The sequence below is a fragment of the Leguminivora glycinivorella genome, chromosome 18 (assembly GCF_023078275.1).
Source record: "Leguminivora glycinivorella isolate SPB_JAAS2020 chromosome 18, LegGlyc_1.1, whole genome shotgun sequence".
NCBI lineage: Eukaryota > Metazoa > Arthropoda > Insecta > Lepidoptera > Tortricidae > Leguminivora > Leguminivora glycinivorella.
This window is the reverse complement of record NC_062988.1, coordinates 7,147,745-7,175,429: the sequence shown is the minus strand read 5'-3', so window position 1 is coordinate 7,175,429 and position 27,685 is coordinate 7,147,745. Positions and strand designations below refer to the sequence as shown.

The following is a 27,685-nucleotide window of genomic DNA, read 5'->3' as shown; positions in this document are numbered from 1 at the left end:
AAGGGTCAAGTAGCCTATTGCTGCCTGAAATAGCATGACTAATACAAATGTTTCTACATGGGTACATGGATTTATACCGGGTGCGCTATGTAACCAAAGCAAAAAATTAAACTCCTTGTTCAGCGACTTTTAAAAGTAACTTGTATTTTTATTTCAATGGCAAATAATTACACTAACATTAACTACCTTAATCGATTTTTACAAGGCAAATGAACGGTCTAGTCCAACACCAGAAGCCACTGCAAATACTCTGAGTGCATTCAGGGTCCTCGAACAGAGTGCCTCTTGATTCTGATGGCTTAATTTAAAAGCTCTTGTGATGTGGATACTCCACCACTTTCAAATAAAACATGTAGTAGTAGGCGATGAGAGCTTTTATAAAAAGGCTATCTTATCAAACGAAGTACCTTGAATAGCACCTTGTCAAACTATTACATCCGACTTTAAACAGGTTATTCTGATACTTTCTTTTCAATTTTGATGGGTATGTTATTTTAGTAAAAAAAGAGACAGTGTCCGTTTTTCTTTTAGAATAAAATAGAATATAATAGAATATTCTTTATTTAACATCAGTTTGGACAAATATAACAGAGACAAATCGCGGTCCCGGGTTCAAATCCCGGTAAGGGCATTTATTTATGTGATGAGCACAAATATTTGTTCCTGAGTCATTGATGTTTTCTTTGTATATAAGTATTTGTATAATAAATATATCGTTGTGTGAGTACCCACAACACAAGCCTTCTTGAGCTTACCGTGGGCCTCAGTCAATCTGTGTAAAATTGTCCTATAATATTATAAATTGAAATAGATATCATACACGAAAGAAAAAACGGCCTTGCCTTAATTTATATATAGTAGTGTGACTACTTGAAAAGAAGAACAAATCAAAAAAAAAGTATTCAATAAAATAATTTGATTTGTTCCCTAGTTGTCCTATAATATTTATTTATTTATACAACACAATCTATTTGTTAAATTGGGAGCCCACTCAGCATATTTAGCACACTCAATGAAGCCTATCTCGCGGGAAATAATTCGTGTATAGGCGAATTTTGGCATAGTTGTAGGGAATGGTGTTCTAATCCACATACTCAAAGTACTGATGGGTAGTGCAAAAATAAAAAATGGGGAGGAGCTAACGGGTGGAGGGGAGTGTAAAAGCGTCCCATATGTTTTTTTAGTTTTTCGCGAATAACTCTTAAACTGTGGCACATAGCAAGAAATGTTCTGAAACACAAGTAATCTTCATAAAATTCTCTACAAAAAAGTCTTATACACTTTTTATCTGGGACCAATCGTTCATGAGATATGGAAGGGAAAAGATGGACAATAAAGGAATAAACTCATTTGTTTATGAACAATACGTTTATTCTTATAGAGACGCGGTAGCGTGTCAAGCCAGGTTCAAGTAACAAAAGTAGCAAGCAGCACCGTGTGTAATATTACACGAACCGTTTGGAGCCACATTTGACCCCCTTCGAACTCAAAAACTATTTCACATAAACGTGTTATAATGCAACGTAAAAAGAAACCAACGCGCGTAGTAAAAGTATGAGCTGTAAGCGCTCCTCAATAAGCCCGGTACTAGCAGCCCGCCTTAGTGCGTTTTCACATTATCCGATCCGATATCGGATGTCGGAAGGATTTCAAAGGCAAAAATCCAAGACGGCGCCTTAAATGTACGGGATATCGGTCCTACTTCCGATATCGGATCGGATAATGTGAAAACGCACTTAACCCGCGCGCGCGCGCAGCCCTTTATAAGCCACCGCGCGGCCGGCGCTCGCTCATCCCAGTCGTCCTCAAAACGTCGACGTAAGACCGCCCCACGAGGATGGGCCCTGCGCCCTGTGAGGGCTGTATCTGGTCGCGCCCCATCCTTGTGGGGCGGTTTTACATCGACGTTTTGAGGACGACTGGGATGAGCGAGCGCCGGCCGCGCGGTGGCTTATAAAGGGCTGCGCGCGCGCGCGGGTTAAGTGCGTTTTCACATTATCCGATCCGATATCGGAAGTAGGACCGAAACCGTACATTTAAGGCGCCGTCTTGGATTTTTGCCTTTGAAATCCTTCCGACATCCGATATCGGATTGGATAATGTGAAAACGCACTAAGGCGGGCTGCTAGTACCGGGCTTATTGAGGAGCGCTTATAGCTCATACTTTTACTACGCGCGTTGGTTTCTTTTTACGTTGCATTATAACACGTTTATGTGAAATAGTTTTTGAGTTCGAAGGGGGTCAAATGTGGCTCCAAACGGTTCGTGTAATATTACACACGGTGCTGCTTGCTACTTTTGTTACTTGAACCTGGCTTGACACGCTACCGCGTCTCTATAAGAGTAAACGTATTGTTCATAAACAAATGAGTTTATTCCTTTATTGTCCATATTTTCCCTTCCATATCACATGAACGATTGGTCCCAGATAAAAAGTGTATAAGACTTTTTTGTAGAGAATTTTATGAAGATTACTTGTGTTTCAAAACATTTTTTGCTATGTGCCACAGTTTAAGAGTTATTCGCGAAAAACTAAAAAAAGGGACCTTTACACCCCCCTCCATCTCCACCCGTTAGCTCCTCCCCTACCCATCAGTACTTTGAGTATGTGGATTAGAACACCATTCCCTACAACTATTTCTTATTTCCGCCGACGGACAGTTAAATGTCTTCGTTAGGCGTGCTAATTGCCACGGCAAGCCAAACCGCTGATTTTCAGTGGATCCGTTATCTTACTTTTATCTATTAGGTATACTCTAGTACACTACCATCTAATTATTGGTGAGGCAAACACTCGACAAGCAATGAGATGAACAGTCCAGTCTGTAACGTCTTACCCAGGGTAAGCTCAAAGAAATAATAAAAGCTACTTCAATAAAATTATTGACTCTACTCAAGCTTTAATACTTACCATTAACTAAAAGTTGAACCTATAATAATTAGGGTGTAAGCTACGAGGGTGGAGTATAAAATAAACAAAAGATTAGATACTAAAACATTTCGATTTATTGTATCTATAACCATTTATATTTTTATCAGAAAATAATTACTATAACTCTGTATTCAATTAAATCTGACTAGGATCTACTTGAATACACCGCCTTCATTACTAGGGCCAAGTCCCTACGTCAGGAAAAGTAGACGGAAACAAAAACCTGACTGCCCAAGTTTAACCTGTACACAAGCATAATAAAATATGTTACGGATAAAGAAGTAAAGCATATTAAAATACACAAACAATGTATGGCAAAATCATCTAGGGTAATATAGACTAACGTTATGTTAAGTAGTAGCCAAAGCTCCTGAGGTGTGTGAGACATGTTAGTGATACAACCAGTGATATGTTCCAACAAGCATAATTCGTATCCTTAAAGTGATCTAAATTATCTATTAATTACAGACAAATATAGAACTAAATATTTCTAAATGAATGGCATAATTAACGCAACTAGAAGTATATAAAAAAGATTTTGTTGTTTATAATTTAATAATTAGAAAACCATGATAATAATGAAAGTTATTAATGGTGTTTGGTTAAAATATTTGTTTATAAACACTGTTGAACGATAGTGAAATTTAGAGATAAATTGAGATATGTAAAATATGTTTGTTGAGATTCAAGTTAAATAACATATTAATATGTTATAAGATCAATAAACCTGACAGGTAAATCTGGCTTATGACTAAATTAATATTCATTTATATCAATAAATAAAATAGCTGGTTGCAGTCAACGTTCAGGCAAGCTTTGAAATCTCATAAAATTATCATGCATAAGTCGTTATTATGGGTACTACAAATATGTCTAGCCGCAAGCCCCTACGTGAACGCATCCATACGCATGGTATTATAGTCACTTGGACCCGCATCGTCTGCAATACCGTAGACCCGCCGTCTACATGGACTACGTCACGTAAGGTTCAGACTAAAGAGTACTGAAACCGGGACCAAATAAGTAAGTATATGACATGAGCACCCATAAACGATCATAAACAAGACAATGATATAAGCGTTGCCCTTGATATCATGAGATCAGCCATTTCATTATGCATCTGTAACATCACGCAAAAGTAAAATACGACTATTTATTAAATTAAGCCAGTTGAATAAGACGTTAATACGGAATTTCATGATATTTCATGAAATTCGAGGACAAAAATAATAATATTATAAACCATTATTCCTGCTTATAAAATGCTATTGTGGGATTTTCAGTCTGGTTTTTTAACCATAAGATAAACAAGACCAGTATCTATAAACGTGATTTAGACATGATGTTTTTATTAACATCTATAGCACGCTTATATTGATCAAACAAAATATATCATGAAAATATATATATATAGTTTAGACTTGGTTGGTTGGGTAGGGATCTGGCTTTTGTAACTCAGACTATAATTGTATATTATGTACAAAGAATAGTTGTTTGCAATTCACTGAAAGGCCAGGCTGTGATTCTTATAAAATTACTATGCATACGTCACCTCTATAGACAACTATGTCAACCAAAGTCCTACATGAAGCACTCCACACGCTACCAGAAATATATTACATACAAATACAATCATTATGGGCCCTACCTAGCCCGGGTGTATGTTACATAGTAACTTGCATAATTTTGCAAACCCTTGGGTAATAATATCGATCATGCAACCATAATGAATTCGCCATTTACTCGACTGTCCGAGTATTTTTAGACGTGTAATTGGCTATAATACGTTTCAGTATGAACCCTAAACCCTTTTTTTTTTTCGTGAAAGTGCCTCATGTGAATACAGTAGCGAGTACAGTAGATAGTTAATCGACAAATAGTGTCCAAGAGAGACTATAAACACAGCAATGATATAAAACTGACCGACAACGTCCTGAAACCACCCATTCTTTATTTCTTTACAGATACAAGTACTGAAAATCATTTAGAATTATCGAAATAATACAAATAAAAGCCAGTGGAAAAGGATTTGATTAAATTACCCATTACCACAAAAATGCCAAGCATTTTCAATACAGGCCTAATTCCAGGTTGAATCATACTAAATATCTTACTGACTAATTTTTGTCCTCATTACCGAGGTATGGCCAAACCAAGACTCAGTAATAATTGAGTTTTATTGAAGAGGTAAAGGGGTTAGCGCTCCTCCAACAATTTATATTATCATTGGCCCCGATACAAGACTATCTCATCCATATAAAATATATAGTTGTTTAATATATAAAGGAGTCTTAGACGACTTGTACCGGTAAACGACAATACACAATTATCGTCCACGGGAGGTTAATAATCTCTCATAGGTTCTAGACGGCTTTGATGTGTGGTATCCGACCAGAGTCCGATAAAAGATCATATAATTCTCCATGATCACACGCGTCTCTATAGTTAGAGGGAAGGCCAGTAAACGTTTTGTATGAATCATAAGATTACTACAAACAAGATACTTAGCAGCTCCGCTACACGTGTTACTCCACCGTAGCCCTCCCTTTTCAAGGATTACTTTCAGTGGGGATGGGACCTGAGGAGAAGCCCTCTTCAATGAAACAGAGACGGGGGCCCTATAATAAAACACATGGTTCGTATTTCCTCAACCTGGACTAGAACCATCGCTCAGCTTAATATTACATGAATATAAATTTGGGTAGTACCGAAACCTTTGTCATAGCTGGAATAAGTCAATATGAAGACAGTTCCAGATATAACTAAAATTACCTCATTGTCGAAACAGCCACATGTATAATAAAGCCACTGTGACCGGTCTCAACAACTACAAATTAGCAAATAAATATAATATTATTTCAAATGAACGTAACGGCCGCACGAATGACTTGATTGAAAATGACACGTGAATTGGGTACGTATAAAATTCGAATGATCGAATATCACACCCACAATAGCATTTCATGACTCCTGAATTTCATAGCATAATAGCTGTTTGCGAATCATGCTGACTCGAAATTGAATTTTACGTAAGACCATAGATATCTATGCCAATCTGTTTAATGAATGATGCGTTAATAATAAATATAACATTACACCTTAGCAATGTCATTGAATGCACTGCAAATGATTCATGATTCGCAACCAGCCAAAGCTGAATTAACGTGTGCAAAATATAGATATATGAATAGCTTGAAGCTATGTATGTACTCGTGTGTATTTGAATATTGTTCTTATAGTGAAATAAATGCGAGTTGTTATATTAGAACTTGGATGCAAAATATATTTGGATAAACGCCTATAACTATATGGTACCTAACATCTTACATCTAAAATGAATACGTTATCATGATCATTAAGTAGGTGTCAAATATTATTAATTATCAAACAGATGGCTTTACCAGATAATCAAAAGGTCTCGTAATATCAAAAATAGAGTCAGGAATAACTTCATTTGTCATGAGAAACGTCTACTTTCACAGTCAATGACTAGACATGTAAATCAATAATTATCATTAATAAATACGTGTGTGGCTGAACCGCAATAATGGAAATATACAAATTTGCTTAACACGTGTCTTAATCTTAAACAAATATGCCGCAATCAATTTAATAATTTTAAGTAAATAAAACGTACCTAACATCAAAACTACCACGCCTAAAATTTGGGAACACGCAATATAATTATTACGCAAGTAAGCAAATCATCTAAGTCACCGTATGGACTTATAGCGTCGGGTTGACGGCTGCCCGAAGATCTCACGGCTCATGACGATGGAGACGGAGTGACTCGCACGTAGCTCGTCGTAAAGGAGCCTACGTCTGACGCCCGTCGTGGCTCGTGGCAGAGGAGGCCCGTTGTAGCGCCGTAGTAAACTCTGCATGTCGCCGATGGCATCAGGCTCGCACCCGCAACCGCTCGTGAACCGGAAATAGAAATATAATTATGTTTATAACATATCTAAATATTTGTTCTTGAGTCAGGGATATTTTCTATGTATGTAAGTATTTATATATATATTGTCTTGAGTACCCCCAAGGCAATCCTTCAGCTTACTGGGACTAGTCAACCTGTAAACGTGTACCATAATATTTATTTGTTTGTTTTATTTTATTGGTTTAATAATTTGATAGTGCCGATTAAAATCAAAGGAAAATCCTATAAATACTGCACATTGTAATAAACTCAAGATTGTTAAGAATACGGAAATTGCCTTTACACCCTAGAGTGATCACCATTTCGATATTTAATTAAAATTATAATCATACCTTAAAAGGGACCTCAATATTAAATTACTTCTCTTAATTAATGAAATAATAAATTACCGTTTACAGCACGATCCAGGCTTAGATTATGCTCAGTATGACGACCTAGGGGAGTATGTCAATTTTTACACAAAATATGAAATCAAATCAATCATGATTAAGATAAATATCAATTCAGAACCAACGCACCGTTTGTATTGTCTTCGGTAATACTCCATTTTGCATTTGCCCGTCCTAGTCACGGCGCCTTGGGTAGATGCCGACGGGGAGAACCTTGGCCTGATGTATTTTGTGGGCGGGCCAAGAGGACGATGACGTGACGCAGGCTGGAGCGCCCAGGAACATCCTCGCATGTCCATGTAGAAGGGTCCTCAAGGCCTCGACGATAAACTGGTAGAATGGAGAACTTGTAATCCACTGACAGAGCTGCTCGTCGATTCTCCTCGCCCATGGACCGAGAATTTGAGAAATAAACAATTTAAATAATATAGTAAATAAAGGATTGCAATTACCTACAACGTCCGTTTATTTCAAATCCTAATATAGGTACTATTTATTTACGTTTATTTATATTAGGTGATATTACGATTAAAGTAACTACTTGATAAATTTATGGACGTTTGAATGAAACAACTTAACGATACCTAAAACTTTATCGGACACATCTACAATTTAAGTAAACCACCGAAAACCATACATCCACTACTCAGTTCTATAATCAAATTGAATGTAATAATTATGTCGTAACCATTATAAAATCACGCAGATAAACAAATCACTAGTAGCACCAGAAGGCTGCAAGCTGCAAGCATACTGCCGCTATTTATAGACTATCTACTTCTACCGTATCTGTACACGTAACTATATAGACACCTACTCTACAACATATTACCAAATATAACACACACATGATTGCAATTTACTTCTACAAACCCTGGTAAATATTACAAAATCACGCGGGTAATCATATCGCTAGTAATACTAAAAAGGTTGCAAATACATGACCGGTTTTTATGATAGTACTATTCCTCTACAGCTTCTACGCGTATAAGGGACAGACTACTATAAACATACATACTTTGAGACTTACTTCCGTGAAACCAGTGCCTACGCCAAATCTTGGGATTAGTTGTCAAAGCGGACCCTAAGCTCCCATGAGCCGTGGCAAATGCCGAGATAACGCAAGGAGGATAATGATGACGTTGAAACTTACTTCCGTGAAACTAGTGCCTACGACAAATCTTGAGATTAGTTGTCAAAGCGGACCCCAAGCTCCCATGAGCCGTGGCAAATGCCGAGATAACGCAAAGAGGATAATGAAGACGTTGAAACTTACTTCCGTGAAACTAGTGACTACGCCAAATCTTGGGATTAGTTGTCAAGGCGGACCCCAAGCTCCCATGAGCCGTGGCAAATGCAGAAATAACGCAAAGAGGATAATGATGACGTTGAAACTTACTTCCGTGAAACTAGTGCCTACGCCAAATCTTGGGATTATTTGTCAAAGCGGACCCCAAGCTCCCATGAGCCGTGGCAAATGCCGAGATAACGCAAGGAGGATAATGATGACTTTGAGACTTACTTTCAACTCCGATTGTACGCACTAACCCAATAATACGTTCACTCTTCATAATCGTTCCCGAACTCCGACCCACGTATATTATTTATAAATCGTCAAAACACAAACAAGTATCCGTTACACTGTTAAAAAATCTAACTAAACTGAGAATATTCACTTCGAACGTTATAGCATAGCTGGCAAACTAAAACAATCAACAAGATTTAATTTATTGCAAAATACAAGGTATAAGCTAACGTGACCTATGGAACTACCCGCCATTCATTCAAGACAAATATTACGTTCCGTTTTCACTACGCCCATTATGTTTTGTTTATGCTACTACGAATTCTACTTATGAAACCATACGAACAATATATGATCTTACTAATAAGTACGCGGTCATTATAACCTATGGGTATGCACAAAGTTGAATAACAACCAACAACTAAATATTTAAATTAACGTACCATGCCAGTGTTATCCAATGTCACGTCCACCTCGTGGTAGGTAGACTTACGTGGCTCCACTCGCCCACGTGAATGTAGAAGCCCCAACCATGTGCCGTCCATCTTTGACACAAGCTCTGTCCTAGTCTCCCTCACAAGGCGATAGCAATTAGATACTCACGCCCATGTTAGGACTATATGACGTGTCTCGGTCAGCATGCCTTCAGGTTTAAGAATACTGAATACTCAGTAATCATGACGCTAATGATAAGTAGTCGTTGTGGAAGCTGCCTCGATAGCCACGCTGTCTTTGGAATTCCTCACGAAGATAATAGGTAGCACGTAGATATTTACGCCCATAGTTAACTATGTAACTTACATTTCAACCGACATGGCTGCAGACTATTCAACAGTGACCCAGATCTTACAGATGGTGTGCTGTAAAAGAAATAGATAAGGAACCTGAACACTCACAGTAACCCCGGAACCAGTGAAACGTAGCTCTTTTGAAACCTCATGGCGGCATGATGCTGTCTTTCGCGCCAACGCTCAGTTTGCCACGACATGCCGCATGCAATGTCTCGCCCGTCACAGCCGTTGGTTTTCTTCATCCTTTGAATCTTCTGATGGCGGATGCTAGACCTCGTATCTGTGAACAAGCTTATTACACGTTTTCCTTACAAACTAACACTCACAGAATTCCCTACTGTCTCGACGCTCTGCCGACGGAAAAAGCCCCTAAAATCTCCTTTTCCTTTGTTTTATGCCTTCTCTCTTAACGATTCCTCACTCGGTCTTACATCCGCTTCCCCTGTTGTTTTTCACCAATCCCTCATCGGTCTTATCAAAATACCGTGTCCTGATTGGTCAATATCTTCGATGCTAACATAAGATTGGTGGTTATAGTTTCCCGCGCAATTTAATCGATCTCCCGGCATAACTTTAATAAGAAAGTCAGTAAAACAGAAATGTCCAATATTTTCAGATCAGTAATTATTTTGTTGAACAAAGATTAGATTAAATAATTTATTTTAAATGTTTACGTAAATTCCGCAGGGTAGCAAATAATGAATCAAAACGAATCAACCTAATAGTTCCCTACACCATTCATAGATGGCGTTCAATTGAGCGTCTCGTCTACAATCCCAAGATAACGCGCGAAATTCAATATTGACAAGTTAAATTATCTAACTGAATTAAAACGTTAAATTATTGACTGTAGAGGTCGGTCTGTTACAATCGCCCTTAGTATATTTACGAAGTTTACCGGAGTAATAATACTAACTTCATATAACAACTGACATCGCAAGTAATATCTAGATAGCAACGAGCTACATAATGTGACTTGATAAAAGAAATATATGCTAGAGATCTTTAAAACAAATTTAGTAACGTAACGAAGGTCAACCCACTTTAATTTATTTTATTGAAATTAAACCGAACGAGGTACTAAAACCGAACACACTAAATCACATGATCACTTCAAAATATTAATTATAAAATAGAATCTGATGAAACCTACTCTGTTTGTTTAAGTCTCAATAAGTTTTAAATGATGTTTTAAATGGGACGCGAGACGTAATAATCGAGGACAATTATATGAAAACAAACAGTTGCTGGAGCCGGACTATACAGGAAATCGAATTAACCGTGATTCCGCTATGTCGCTCTATTCTGACTATTAGTAATGAATAATGTAGAGAAAAACCCCATTACAAAATATTATTAAGAACTAAAATTGGTGAAGGGAATATAATTAACCTAAAATACACAGAATTTTAAACGCAAAGCAAAATAAAGAATTAAAATTTGGAACAAATGGAAACTAATTGTTATATTTTACAAAACTAAAATGTACGACGATGAACATAATTTGGTAATTAATATAGATCAACCTATTTTAAATACTATATAATCTATTTTAATTGGAAATGCTGGAAGTAAGAATCAACATCGTATTTTACGAAAGAAATCAATTTAAGTTGATGATATTATGTAATGGATTTAATTTAATTTACTTTTTATTTTATTTTTTATAAGCATAGATACAAAAGACTTATCCCTAATGACTCTTAAGTACTGTTTTACCTTTATCAACAAAATCCAATACAAAATAAAATTGCTAAATTTAACCAACAACCCCACTTACAACAAAATTAACAATGAAAATAGATGTATTGGCGTCTATGTAGGTCCTGATATAAACTATGTAGAATGCAAGAAGAAGTCTATATATATGCATTATTAATTTTGAATAGTAAATTTTAGACTATGACAAACATGATAAGGTAACAACTGTTAAAAGTTCCGACGTAGATGAAGAACCCAAAGAATATTGAATTAAAATGACAGTTAGATAATATAGAATTAATAATGATAGACAGTTAAATATAAAACTAATTAAAAGAGGCTCGCGGAGTGAGCAGTGCCACGTGAATGAAATACATAATATAAAATCATTAATAAAAAGTGATTTGTTTCTTAGTTTAACTTGTAATGAGCCAAACTCAAAAATAAAAAAAATGGAGCAAAATAATATAAATACCTACAGAACTATCCTAGAAAGTGGGACAAATATGAAATATACGTTCAATTTTATTTAGTTTATATTATGAATTAATTTAACAACCTAGAAAGAAGTAGACACGTTAAGATTCAATAACAACTAACCCACGATACGGACCTTAAATTAATAACATGAAGCTCAAGATATCTCCCTTTTTTTTTTACAAAATAATAATAAATACACGATAAGTTTGAAAACATATGTATGCTGAACTCCTGAATGTAAAAGACATCGTGTAGAAGACACTTGGAATTCTGACTTAATGTAAAATGAGACTAAAATCTAATCAAAAATATGAATAGAAAAGACAAAAGTTCCCATATGAATTTAAATAAACCGTCTAGAAGAAACTAGTTAAATATCTTGTTCTAAAAACTCGATAAAGGGAGTAGAGGCATGAACTAATTTTAACAATTAATTTAAATTAATCAATAAATGAAATGCGTTGGAAACTATGTACAGAATAATCAATTAAATGAAAGAAATATATAATTTTACACATTCAAGATAACTAACATAAGAACTTACCAACAAAACCATTATCGCTGAAAGTAATAAATTGTATTATCACACACAATATAATAGCAGATTCAGTAATTGTCGCTAGTATACTAATACAAAGTTTTTTTTTTTTTATTTTTTTTTATTTATTTTTTTTTTTTTTACTAACTAAGCAAAAACAAATTATTTGGAGATTCTACTGATAACATTAAAATATTTTTTTTTTCGATGAAAGAAATACTTTGAATTGAGCAAAAAAGAAAGAATTTAGGAATCTACTAAAATAATTATCCTACGATTAAGGTAAATAGGCGAAACTCGTTGAAAAAGAAATGTAAAAATGTATAGAATTCTAATTAGCAACCGTTACAAAAGTTATTCTTTCCTTTTATTTCCACTACCGACTTTTCCAGTTCTATAATAATTTAATGATAAATTAATCAATAAAATGATGCTGCAAATCAACGGAATAAAATAAATAAAATGGCGAATTTTCTACTAAAACTAACAGAATTCTGAAATAAACACATATCATTATAAAATAACTTGGAAGAACATCCATCTGTGAAAAAGGAAACATAAAATTCAGTGCAAAACATATCAAAACGGAAGACAGTATTCATCCCAAATTAATATTAGGATATAAGATCTGAAAAGAAAATGCTTGTTAGAACACAGTACAACCACATAACATATCTCACTTTAGACCTCAGACCATTGCACGAACATCAAATTGTGCCTAATGAAAGGCACGAAAACAAAATAAATAAAATGTTATTATCCTGGACACGGCCTAAACCATATTGTAACGTCTTACCCAGGGTAAGCTCAAAGAAATAATAAAAGCTACTTCAATAAAATTATTGACTCTACTCAAGCTTTAATACTTACCATTAACTAAAAGTTGAACCTATAATAATTAGGGTGTAAGCTACGAGGGTGGAGTATAAAATAAACAAAAGATTAGATACTAAAACATTTCGATTTATTGTATCTATAACCATTTATATTTTTATCAGAAAATAATTACTATAACTCTGTATTCAATTAAATCTGACTAGGATCTACTTGAATACACCGCCTTCATTACTAGGGCCAAGTCCCTACGTCAGGAAAAGTAGACGGAAACAAAAACCTGACTGCCCAAGTTTAACCTGTACACAAGCATAATAAAATATGTTACGGATAAAGAAGTAAAGCATATTAAAATACACAAACAATGTATGGCAAAATCATCTAGGGTAATATAGACTAACGTTATGTTAAGTAGTAGCCAAAGCTCCTGAGGTGTGTGAGACATGTTAGTGATACAACCAGTGATATGTTCCAACAAGCATAATTCGTATCCTTAAAGTGATCTAAATTATCTATTAATTACAGACAAATATAGAACTAAATATTTCTAAATGAATGGCATAATTAACGCAACTAGAAGTATATAAAAAGATTTTGTTGTTTATAATTTAATAATTAGAAAACCATGATAATAATGAAAGTTATTAATGGTGTTTGGTTAAAATATTTGTTTATAAACACTGTTGAACGATAGTGAAATTTAGAGATAAATTGAGATATGTAAAATATGTTTGTTGAGATTCAAGTTAAATAACATATTATGTTATAAGATCAATAAACCTGACAGGTAAATCTGGCTTATGACTAAATTAATATTCATTTATATCAATAAATAAAATAGCTGGTTGCAGTCAACGTTCAGGCAAGCTTTGAAATCTCATAAAATTATCATGCATAAGTCGTTATTATGGGTACTACAAATATGTCTAGCCGCAAGCCCCTACGTGAACGCATCCATACGCATGGTATTATAGTCACTTGGACCCGCATCGTCTGCAATACCGTAGACCCGCGTCGTCTACATGGACTACGTCACGTAAGGTTCAGACTAAAGAGTACTGAAACCGGGACCAAATAAGTAAGTATATGACATGAGCACCCATAAACGATCATAAACAAGACAATGATATAAGCGTTGCCCTTGATATCATGAGATCAGCCATTTCATTATGCATCTGTAACATCACGCAAAATTAAAATACGACTATTTATTAAATTAAGCCAGTTGAATAAGACGTTAATACGGAATTTCATGATATTTCATGAAATTCGAGGACAAAAATAATAATATTATAAACCATTATTCCTGCTTATAAAATGCTATTGTGGGATTTTCAGTCTGGTTTTTTAACCATAAGATAAACAAGACCAGTATCTATAAACGTGATTTAGACATGATGTTTTTATTAACATCTATAGCACGCTTATATTGATCAAACAAAATATATCATGAAAATATATATATATAGTTTAGACTTGGTTGGTTGGGTAGGGATCTGGCTTTTGTAACTCAGACTATAATTGTATATTATGTACAAAGAATAGTTGTTTGCAATTCACTGAAAGGCCAGGCTGTGATTCTTATAAAATTACTATGCATACGTCACCTCTATAGACAACTATGTCAACCAAAGTCCTACATGAAGCACTCCACACGCTACCAGAAATATATTACATACAAATACAATCATTATGGGCCCTACCTAGCCCGGGTGTATGTTACATAGTAACTTGCATAATTTTGCAAACCCTTGGGTAATAATATCGATCATGCAACCATAATGAATTCGCCATTTACTCGACTGTCCGAGTATTTTTAGACGTGTAATTGGCTATAATACGTTTCAGTATGAACCCTAAACCCTTTTTTTTTTTTCGTGAAAGTGCCTCATGTGAATACAGTAGCGAGTACAGTAGATAGTTAATCGACAAATAGTGTCCAAGAGAGACTATAAACACAGCAATGATATAAAACTGACCGACAACGTCCTGAAACCACCCATTCTTTATTTCTTTACAGATACAAGTACTGAAAATCATTTAGAATTATCGAAATAATACAAATAAAAGCCAGTGGAAAAGGATTTGATTAAATTACCCATTACCACAAAAATGCCAAGCATTTTCAATACAGGCCTAATTCCAGGTTGAATCATACTAAATATCTTACTGACTAATTTTTGTCCTCATTACCGAGGTATGGCCAAACCAAGACTCAGTAATAATTGAGTTTTATTGAAGAGGTAAAGGGGTTAGCGCTCCTCCAACAATTTATATTATCATTGGCCCCGATACAAGACTATCTCATCCATATAAAATATATAGTTGTTTAATATATAAAGGAGTCTTAGACGACTTGTACCGGTAAACGACAATACACAATTATCGTCCACGGGAGGTTAATAATCTCTCATAGGTTCTAGACGGCTTTGATGTGTGGTATCCGACCAGAGTCCGATAAAAGATCATATAATTCTCCATGATCACACGCGTCTCTATAGTTAGAGGGAAGGCCAGTAAACGTTTTGTATGAATCATAAGATTACTACAAACAAGATACTTAGCAGCTCCGCTACACGTGTTACTCCACCGTAGCCCTCCCTTTTCAAGGATTACTTTCAGTGGGGATGGGACCTGAGGAGAAGCCCTCTTCAATGAAACAGAGACGGGGGCCCTATAATAAAACACATGGTTCGTATTTCCTCAACCTGGACTAGAACCATCGCTCAGCTTAATATTACATGAATATAAATTTGGGTAGTACCGAAACCTTTGTCATAGCTGGAATAAGTCAATATGAAGACAGTTCCAGATATAACTAAAATTACCTCATTGTCGAAACAGCCACATGTATAATAAAGCCACTGTGACCGGTCTCAACAACTACAAATTAGCAAATAAATATAATATTATTTCAAATGAACGTAACGGCCGCACGAATGACTTGATTGAAAATGACACGTGAATTGGGTACGTATAAAATTCGAATGATCGAATATCACACCCACAATAGCATTTCATGACTCCTGAATTTCATAGCATAATAGCTGTTTGCGAATCATGCTGACTCGAAATTGAATTTTACGTAAGACCATAGATATCTATGCCAATCTGTTTAATGAATGATGCGTTAATAATAAATATAACATTACACCTTAGCGATGTCATTGAATGCACTGCAAATGATTCATGATTCGCAACCAGCCAAAGCTGAATTAACGTGTGCAAAATATAGATATATGAATAGCTTGAAGCTATGTATGTACTCGTGTGTATTTGAATATTGTTCTTATAGTGAAATAAATGCGAGTTGTTATATTAGAACTTGGATGCAAAATATATTTGGATAAACGCCTACATAACTATATGGTACCTAACATCTTACATCTAAAATGAATACGTTATCATGATCATTAAGTAGGTGTCAAATATTATTAATTATCAAACAGATGGCTTTACCAGATAATCAAAAGGTCTCGTAATATCAAAAATAGAGTCAGGAATAACTTCATTTGTCATGAGAAACGTCTACTTTCACAGTCAATGACTAGACATGTAAATCAATAATTATCATTAATAAATACGTGTGTGGCTGAACCGCAATAATGGAAATATACAAATTTGCTTAACACGTGTCTTAATCTTAAACAAATATGCCGCAATCAATTTAATAATTTTAAGTAAATAAAACGTACCTAACATCAAAACTACCACGCCTAAAATTTGGGAACACGCAATATAATTATTACGCAAGTAAGCAAATCATCTAAGTCACCGTATGGACTTATAGCGTCGGGTTGACGGCTGCCCGAAGATCTCACGGCTCATGACGATGGAGACGGAGTGACTCGCACGTAGCTCGTCGTAAAGGAGCCTACGTCTGACGCCCGTCGTGGCTCGTGGCAGAGGAGGCCCGTTGTAGCGCCGTAGTAAACTCTGCATGTCGCCGATGGCATCAGGCTCGCACCCGCAACCGCTCGTGAACCGGAAATAGAAATATAATTATGTTTATAACATATCTAAATATTTGTTCTTGAGTCAGGGATATTTTCTATGTATGTAAGTATTTATATATATATTGTCTTGAGTACCCCCAAGGCAATCCTTCAGCTTACTGGGACTAGTCAACCTGTAAACGTGTACCATAATATTTATTTGTTTGTTTTATTTTATTGGTTTAATAATTTGATAGTGCCGATTAAAATCAAAGGAAAATCCTATAAATACTGCACATTGTAATAAACTCAAGATTGTTAAGAATACGGAAATTGCCTTTACACCCTAGAGTGATCACCATTTCGATATTTAATTAAAATTATAATCATACCTTAAAAGGGACCTCAATATTAAATTACTTCTCTTAATTAATGAAATAATAAATTACCGTTTACAGCACGATCCAGGCTTAGATTATGCTCAGTATGACGACCTAGGGGAGTATGTCAATTTTTACACAAAATATGAAATCAAATCAATCATGATTAAGATAAATATCAATTCAGAACCAACGCACCGTTTGTATTGTCTTCGGTAATACTCCATTTTGCATTTGCCCGTCCTAGTCACGGCGCCTTGGGTAGATGCCGACGGGGAGAACCTTGGCCTGATGTATTTTGTGGGCGGGCCAAGAGGACGATGACGTGACGCAGGCTGGAGCGCCCAGGAACATCCTCGCATGTCCATGTAGAAGGGTCCTCAAGGCCTCGACGATAAACTGGTAGAATGGAGAACTTGTAATCCACTGACAGAGCTGCTCGTCGATTCTCCTCGCCCATGGACCGAGAATTTGAGAAATAAACAATTTAAATAATATAGTAAATAAAGGATTGCAATTACCTACAACGTCCGTTTATTTCAAATCCTAATATAGGTACTATTTATTTACGTTTATTTATATTAGGTGATATTACGATTAAAGTAACTACTTGATAAATTTATGGACGTTTGAATGAAACAACTTAACGATACCTAAAACTTTATCGGACACATCTACAATTTAAGTAAACCACCGAAAACCATACATCCACTACTCAGTTCTATAATCAAATTGAATGTAATAATTATGTCGTAACCATTATAAAATCACGCAGATAAACAAATCACTAGTAGCACCAGAAGGCTGCAAGCTGCAAGCATACTGCCGCTATTTATAGACTATCTACTTCTACCGTATCTGTACACGTAACTATATAGACACCTACTCTACAACATATTACCAAATATAACACACACATGATTGCAATTTACTTCTACAAACCCTGGTAAATATTACAAAATCACGCGGGTAATCATATCGCTAGTAATACTAAAAAGGTTGCAAATACATGACCGGTTTTTATGATAGTACTATTCCTCTACAGCTTCTACGCGTATAAGGGACAGACTACTATAAACATACATACTTTGAGACTTACTTCCGTGAAACCAGTGCCTACGCCAAATCTTGGGATTAGTTGTCAAAGCGGACCCTAAGCTCCCATGAGCCGTGGCAAATGCCGAGATAACGCAAGGAGGATAATGATGACGTTGAAACTTACTTCCGTGAAACTAGTGCCTACGACAAATCTTGAGATTAGTTGTCAAAGCGGACCCCAAGCTCCCATGAGCCGTGGCAAATGCCGAGATAACGCAAAGAGGATAATGAAGACGTTGAAACTTACTTCCGTGAAACTAGTGACTACGCCAAATCTTGGGATTAGTTGTCAAGGCGGACCCCAAGCTCCCATGAGCCGTGGCAAATGCAGAAATAACGCAAAGAGGATAATGATGACGTTGAAACTTACTTCCGTGAAACTAGTGCCTACGCCAAATCTTGGGATTATTTGTCAAAGCGGACCCCAAGCTCCCATGAGCCGTGGCAAATGCCGAGATAACGCAAGGAGGATAATGATGACTTTGAGACTTACTTTCAACTCCGATTGTACGCACTAACCCAATAATACGTTCACTCTTCATAATCGTTCCCGAACTCCGACCCACGTATATTATTTATAAATCGTCAAAACACAAACAAGTATCCGTTACACTGTTAAAAAATCTAACTAAACTGAGAATATTCACTTCGAACGTTATAGCATAGCTGGCAAACTAAAACAATCAACAAGATTTAATTTATTGCAAAATACAAGGTATAAGCTAACGTGACCTATGGAACTACCCGCCATTCATTCAAGACAAATATTACGTTCCGTTTTCACTACGCCCATTATGTTTTGTTTATGCTACTACGAATTCTACTTATGAAACCATACGAACAATATATGATCTTACTAATAAGTACGCGGTCATTATAACCTATGGGTATGCACAAAGTTGAATAACAACCAACAACTAAATATTTAAATTAACGTACCATGCCAGTGTTATCCAATGTCACGTCCACCTCGTGGTAGGTAGACTTACGTGGCTCCACTCGCCCACGTGAATGTAGAAGCCCCAACCATGTGCCGTCCATCTTTGACACAAGCTCTGTCCTAGTCTCCCTCACAAGGCGATAGCAATTAGATACTCACGCCCATGTTAGGACTATATGACGTGTCTCGGTCAGCATGCCTTCAGGTTTAAGAATACTGAATACTCAGTAATCATGACGCTAATGATAAGTAGTCGTTGTGGAAGCTGCCTCGATAGCCACGCTGTCTTTGGAATTCCTCACGAAGATAATAGGTAGCACGTAGATATTTACGCCCATAGTTAACTATGTAACTTACATTTCAACCGACATGGCTGCAGACTATTCAACAGTGACCCAGATCTTACAGATGGTGTGCTGTAAAAGAAATAGATAAGGAACCTGAACACTCACAGTAACCCCGGAACCAGTGAAACGTAGCTCTTTTGAAACCTCATGGCGGCATGATGCTGTCTTTCGCGCCAACGCTCAGTTTGCCACGACATGCCGCATGCAATGTCTCGCCCGTCACAGCCGTTGGTTTTCTTCATCCTTTGAATCTTCTGATGGCGGATGCTAGACCTCGTATCTGTGAACAAGCTTATTACACGTTTTCCTTACAAACTAACACTCACAGAATTCCCTACTGTCTCGACGCTCTGCCGACGGAAAAAGCCCCTAAAATCTCCTTTTCCTTTGTTTTATGCCTTCTCTCTTAACGATTCCTCACTCGGTCTTACATCCGCTTCCCCCTGTTGTTTTTCACCAATCCCTCATCGGTCTTATCAAAATACCGTGTCCTGATTGGTCAATATCTTCGATGCTAACATAAGATTGGTGGTTATAGTTTCCCGCGCAATTTAATCGATCTCCCGGCATAACTTTAATAAGAAAGTCAGTAAAACAGAAATGTCCAATATTTTCAGATCAGTAATTATTTTGTTGAACAAAGATTAGATTAAATAATTTATTTTAAATGTTTACGTAAATTCCGCAGGGTAGCAAATAATGAATCAAAACGAATCGACCTAATAGTTCCCTACACCATTCATAGATGGCGTTCAATTGAGCGTCTCGTCTACAATCCCAAGATAACGCGCGAAATTCAATATTGACAAGTTAAATTATCTAACTGAATTAAAACGTTAAATTATTGACTGTAGAGGTCGGTCTGTTACAAGTCCAACACCAGGAGCCACCGCAAATACTCTGAGTGCATTCAGGGTCCCTCGAACAGAGTGCCTCTTCATTCTGATGGCTTAATTTAAAAGCTCTCGTCATGTGGATGCTCACTGCTCATGTAGGGGATGAGTGCTTTTATTTAAAGGTTACAGTTGAGTTAAAACAAAGGAATTCATTTGCTGATTTTCTCTTTAAAATTGGTAAAGTTGTATGCGGATTTTGACTATCATGGATTCCTACAAAGTAACGCCTGATTCCATTGATTAATTGGTAGTGTTCTGTGTTTCATTTTGTACCATCCACGTAACAGCCTACTCGAAACGGCTCAATATGTTGTCTTTAAAATCATGATAAAATTGTTTTGTTCCTTTTTGTCTTATACATCAGCCTTAGTCCGTTTTCACATTATCCAATCCGATATCGGAAGTCGGAAGGATTTCAATGGAAAAAATCCAAGATGGTGCCTGTAATGTATGGGATATCGTTCCGACATCAGATATCGGATCGGATAATGTGAAAACGCACTTACGTGGTCAAAATTAGTCATAAATATCTTGAATATCCGACACGTTGTCGAATTAATTATATTTTCCCCTCACTAGCTCGGAAACACGTGTTTTGTCCTTTAATACCAGCGGGTAAAAACGCATTTTATCCACTAGTGGATAAAGTAATTTGACCTTGAATAGAGGCAAATTTTCTGCTTTAAAATTGATAAAAGTGGGTTTATGTAGTGATGAAGATGTTTTACGACCTGTGGAACTACTGAAAGCAGTGATAGACGCGTTTTTTGCGTTGTACTTTCCTCGCTATAGTGAGGGGAAAAGTTTTGTGTTACACACGAGTGCAAATGTATTTTACTTCTCGTGTGTTGAAAAACTCGCAAGCTCAGGATTCTATTCTCGAACCACTCGCTTCGCTCGTGGTTCAACTATAGAATCCTTTCGCTTGCTCGTTTTTCAATTCCACACTCGGCGTTAAAATACAACTTTGCCCCCTTGTATAACAAATAACTATTTTTTCTGGCCATCACGTCATTGTATAATTATTATACAGATAACTACTCCATAGTCCTGTTATCACAGCTATAGTAGCTGAGGCGAGCACTCATGGTACCCCCTGTTACACGTTGACGAGATGAGGTGACAAGATAAACAGTCCGACACGATAAGCGACCGCAAATACTCGTGCACTGTGCTCCTCAAACAGAGTGTCTCTTGATTCCGATGGTTTCGTTTAATTGCTCTTGCCATTTGAAATATGTTCGTATGTAGAAATGCGCTTGAGTTTAATCTTCCGTCAATGCAAGTTAAGGAATTTCATCAGTTTTAGGACTTTCTTTAAAAAAATCAAGTAATTTTTTGCGCATTTCAACCGTGCGTACGATTTTAGCCCGCGTGCTTTATTTATCCCCTCTTATGATGCTTTTGAATTTGTGTTATTAAAAAGTGACCTTGACATTTAAAAACAATGGATGTATATCTAGATTCCTAAAGTTTTTTCTTCGATTTTTAGATCGCCTAATATTTTTTGGCATAATGATCATTTGGCCTAATTTAAATGTCCTAATATTGTTTCGCCTAACGCCGTTAAAACCCACTTTTTTAGAAGCGATTCGGATTTGTGTGAGGTCACAGTTCTAACCTAACCTAAACCTTTCTAACAGCGAATCGGTTCTGGGTGATGTCATTTTTGGGGCAAAATTTAAATTATGCCAAATGATCGTTAGGCCAAAAGAGCGTTAGGCATTTCATAATTCGGCCAAATGAGTTAGGCCAAGTGATTTTCGAACAAACGTCATTAGGAATGTAGAGGTAGTCCCAAAAACAATAGATTAAAACTCCCACGCACGGCCCCGTATCTAAGCCTATTACTACTACCTACGAGGAGTTAGCCTACTTAAGTGTACCTAACGTGTAAATAAATTTATACTTAAACGGATGTTTTTCTACAACTATTTCGACCTTCCAAAACAAATTCAATAATTAATTGATTTCTCCGTACACCCTAAAACCAGAATCGCGTTAATACAACATACTACGAATAAATATATCGAGACACAACTCCGTACAAAACACTCCCAAAGGCAATAACAAAGACTTCAAAACAAAGAAACCCACGCATCGAACTAGATTGCGTATCACTGCCGAACAAAAAGTTCAATCTAACTCCAGCATACCTGAGCCCCTACCATGTGACTTTGCTTTAGTGAAAACTTCAGGGAAAACGACATTCATTTTACTACTCGTACAGACAGTGAACGGTGCCCCCAGATCAAGGATAATTTATATAGGACTAGCTTTTGCCCGCGGCTTCGCACGCTTTAGAAAGAGACAAAAAGTAGCCTATGTCACTCTCCATCCCTTCAACTATCTCCACTTAAAACATCACGTCAATTTGTCGGTCCGTTTTGCCGTGAAAGACGGACAAACATACAAACACGGGTACTTTCCCATTTATAATATTAGTATGGATTTACAATGTACAAAGAATCGTACCTCGAATTTTTAGCGCCACCTATTAAATAGGTACTATCATAACTACACTGATGATGCCTATAATTTTTTTTAATGTGTATTGACGTCATATCATGATATTAAAATAAAGAAGCATATCATTTGTTCTTATAATAAATAAAAACACGCAAAAATATTTGGGGTAAATATGATTTTGGTCACTTCCAGGCTGCGAAACAGCGCCATCTAGTTTTAAGCCTAAAAGGTCCATACATTTCAGGGGTACTCTTTTTTGTATGGGCTTTTCTTCTTGCCCGTATTACATCCTCCTTGCCCCAGACGGTTATATGTATGTATACATTGTATACTTACTAGCACCAAAAATTACAAATATAGGATGAAATTAAATCGTTAACTGAAACGTTTTTCTTTCTTTATCAACAATTGACGATTGAATGTCCCTGGTGTAAGCGACAAAAGAGACATTTTTTTACGGGTTTTTGTGCTTAATTTTTGATTTCTTTTTGATTTTATAATAATATTATTAACATCTTTTAAAGATAATCAGAAAAATAAATTAGTATTTTTTTTAAATTGTAATAGTTATTTTTTTTTAAATTATAAATAGGCTTACTGTTAAAACTAAAATTTGTAACATTTACTATTTTAAATATCTTTAAAAAATGTTATACTATACTAAAACTACAACGAAATCAAAGATTAACCACAAAAAAACGGTAAAAAAAAAGAAAAATACTCGTTTCTAAATATTTTCACCCTGTATTTCCGTAACATTCTCGCTGTCGAGAAACGTATTCTAAAAACTCGCTGTAGTGGTTCTTGCTCCGTTATTAGTTCTTACTCGCATTCTGTCTTGACTTTGATCATCGATAGTAGAAGTAGGCCTCCTCAATATCTATGAAAAGTAAAGCTGAATGAAGATCATACTTTTACTGGATCACTTGAGACGATAGGATTAAAGAAATGTATGTTTTTTAAAATCAAGAGTGAATAGACATTCTTTGGGTAAACATGCTTCATCCTAGACTGCATCGCCACTGTCCATCTGGTGAGATTGTGGTCAAAGAATTTACCTGTTCCTCATAAAAAAAAACTTTTATACTCATACCTACCATTACATCACTTACAGAGTAATAGGCAACTCCAAAACAAGGTCTATTAAAACCATAGCTGGAAGACATCCCTTAAAAGGATAAGCTCGCCTTTGTACATAATTTAACCGTTATAATAATTGTCTGTACATGTAATTTGTTCTGTATAATAAAGTGTTTACTACTACTACTACTACTACTACTACCATAATCAGTGCATAACGCACTGTCTGATTGGAAATACCGGGTGTTCCTTATAACACGTAAATAATTAAAACTTATTTTCAGTAAAGCCTCACCAGAAACATATCAGCCGGCGTATCATGCTGCCAATTTTATCACTTATCCACGTGGATAAAGCATCCGTCACGCTTTAGCAAGTATGTCAGTGTGAGAGTGACTGATGTCTTATCCACGTGGATAAGTGATAAATTGGCAGCATGATACGCCGGCAGGAGGGCGCCGTTATTCTGATGTATGCGGTGACAGTTCAGTTTAAAATGAAGAAAATAGTTGTAATGAAATTCCGCAAGATGGCGCGTAGTCCATATATTTCTGGTCAGGCTTTAACTTTGAAAAATAAATTGTTCAGTAACTGATTAGACATAACGAAGTCTTTTAGATTTCATATTTTCTAATTCAAAGTAAATTATTTCTTTTAAATTAAGCATTAAAAAAATAGTTATATTTTTAATGCTGAACTAATATTACAGGAAACGCCCGGTATACTCACCAAACTCTACATGTCACTCTGCTTTGCCTTCCAATCTAAATATATAAAAGAAGAAACTGACTGACTGACTGACTGACATATCAACAGCACAGCCGAGACCGCTGGTTCTTGAGATTCCAAATTTGGCACTTAGGTTCCTTATAAGGTGTAGAGGAGCACTTAGAAAGGATTTTTAAAATTCACCTCCTAAGGGGGTGAAATGGGGGTCCAAAGTTTGTATGGGAAAACAAGATTAGATTAGTACGCGGAAAAAGCAAGTAGGAATATAAAAGCAATTGAAGTCAAAACGATAAACCATAAGAACATATTCTCAACTAAACTTTTCGCAGGTGGCTGATTAAATTCCCGGGCTTCGAGATGGAGCCCCGGGAACGGTCGTGTCTCCCCAATTCGTTCCCCAAGGACATCCCGGGAACGTGTTATTTCCTACACAAGTACAACCACCCTGGAACAGACCCGGCCGCGCCGCAGGTAACTCGCTTTTTCGCTTTTGAATTGACTTTTTGTGATGTTGACATACAGGTTGATTTATGACACTTGACACATTTTTCAAAGTTGCAAGTTACAAATTAGGTTGGTAATGCCTGTCTAATATGACAAGTTACCTTCTTCTTGTAATTTGTAACTTAAATAAATGGGATAAAGGAGTCTATGTGCTCACTAAAATTTAGAAGATCATTCTTGGTCATATTTACGTAAATTAATCAGACTTTTATTCTGTTTGGAACTCTTTGTTAGAAAAAAATAAAACAATAACTTTTACCCAACTAATAATAAACAGATTTTAATATCGAAAAAAAACTAGATGTAGTTTATAACTTGCTGAATCCATTGAGTTGATCCTACTGACGTCTCCTAAGTCACCCTGTATGTTTGGCTGTTTGTTAAGATGCTTTTACTCTTACTCTATTTTCATTTAAATAAACACGATTTTCTCAAACATGCAATGAAATATTGTCTTTACGTTCCTTAAAATGGGCTGGGAAGTATCGCTTTTTGGGCGCAACAACTCGAGAGGACTGTAAAGGGATTTCATATTATTTTTCAGGCCTAGGCCTTCAAAGTAACTTTTTTTTATAAAATATTGTCCTTTAGAGCATTTTTTTTATTTCATTGTATGTTTGAGAAAAGCACTATACATGCCTCGGCGTGAAAACGGATTCCCGGCCTCGTATCCCTAACCGACCTCGCTCGCACGCTCGCTCGGCCGTATATACCCACTTGGCCGGAAATCCTCATTTTCCCGGCCTCTGATGTAATGTACTATTTCATTAATAATATTTGCCGTGAAAAACTTATACAGAAACTGTAAAATTTTGGCTTTGATCAATTACATTTTTCACGAAAAGCTCTATGGGAGTACAAAATTATTTATTCATACAAATTAATCGAGCGTTTACCATTTACGTAAACACATACAACATTTTGTGAAATTGCCCGTGTGATTTGATTTATACTCTGTCAAACAAGTCTGTCAGTAAATAAGAACAAAGAAAACTATATGCATCCTTTTCTGTAGGGTGCTAGAGAAAAGGATACCTATAGTTTTCTTTGTTCTTACGTGACAGACTTGTTTGACAGAGTATATGTTATTATTTTAGCTAATATAGTATTTATTCCTTACACCCTGGCGGGTGCTGCCTCTGCGTGCGTCTCATAACATGGGCAAGGGCAGCATCCGCTCAGTGTACATTTAATTAAAGTGTCAAAAGTGTATCTACGTGTTGGCTTCGGCTCCGCGCATGCCTCTCCAAAGGTCCGGAACACCATTGTCCCGTGATGGGAAAGAGATGTTTTATTTTATGGGCTAATTTCCGCCCTTAAATATATTTAATCTGTGGCTGAATAAAGTCAATATCAAACTTTAGGGTCGCCATTGAAATTATCTAAGTTTTCCTTGCCCATTGTTCTGCTAATGTCCCGAACCTAAATCACGTCAGAAAATCGCCCAAAAACCTCGGCTCGTTCCCAAGAGCTGCTAAGTTAAAACCATTCTTTGTAACTTTGGAAGTTGAGTAATTTGTTTTCTTTGACAGGTCAAACATATAGAGGACGCATTGAAAGATTTCGGGATTGCGCAAACGAAAGATGTCACCGAGGAGCCTACTTAGTCGAGGTAAACTGAACAACAAGGATTTAGGAGTTTAATTATGTCACTGTATATTCATGTTTATAGTACGTGGATTCAGTATACATTTTTAGTCAGACAAACTAGCATATTGTGTAAAAAACGAAAACATGAAAAACATAAAATACCTGTTCATTTAGCTAGTACGAAACTTCATTGCCCGTAGCAAAAATAAAATTACTTTAAATTGTTTAATAAAATGGAATAAACGCAAAATCGCTACTGCCATTGGCTAACCATTTTCGCTTAATTAATGCAATAAGTATCTAAAGAATATTTAATTTCAGTATTCAGGGAATCTACATCAAAAGAAATTTGCATGAAAAGGCGCGTTACAGCACAGATTAAAAAATAATGTTGAACACACGCAGCGCCGCGCCCAAAATGAAGCGTTTTTTTATTAAATGAATAAAAATCTTAGGAAAATTTAGCCTTCAGCGATGTAGTTGCTAAGTAATAATAATATACCTATTACTTTTGAGCTTCAAAGCGGGTTTCATGCAGAATAACACTGGCTTGGGCATAAGCAACAGATTAAGCTGTAGACTGTACTTCT

At 36.1% G+C, this 27,685-nt stretch overlaps 1 protein-coding gene across 1 annotated transcript in view; it reads left to right on the top strand.

Moving 5' to 3' along the window:
- The window catches only part of LOC125235749 (head-specific guanylate cyclase), a 164,892-nt gene extending 137,527 nt beyond the window's left edge, over window positions 1-27,365 (top strand). Inside the window, exons 13-14 of the mRNA XM_048142332.1 lie at window positions 25,331-25,472; window positions 27,038-27,365. Coding sequence (XP_047998289.1) covers window positions 25,331-25,472; window positions 27,038-27,112 — 217 coding nt within the window. The 3' untranslated portion in view covers window positions 27,113-27,365. The remainder of the gene's footprint in view (window positions 1-25,330; window positions 25,473-27,037) is intronic.
- The last annotated feature ends 320 nt before the right edge of the window (window positions 27,366-27,685 follow it).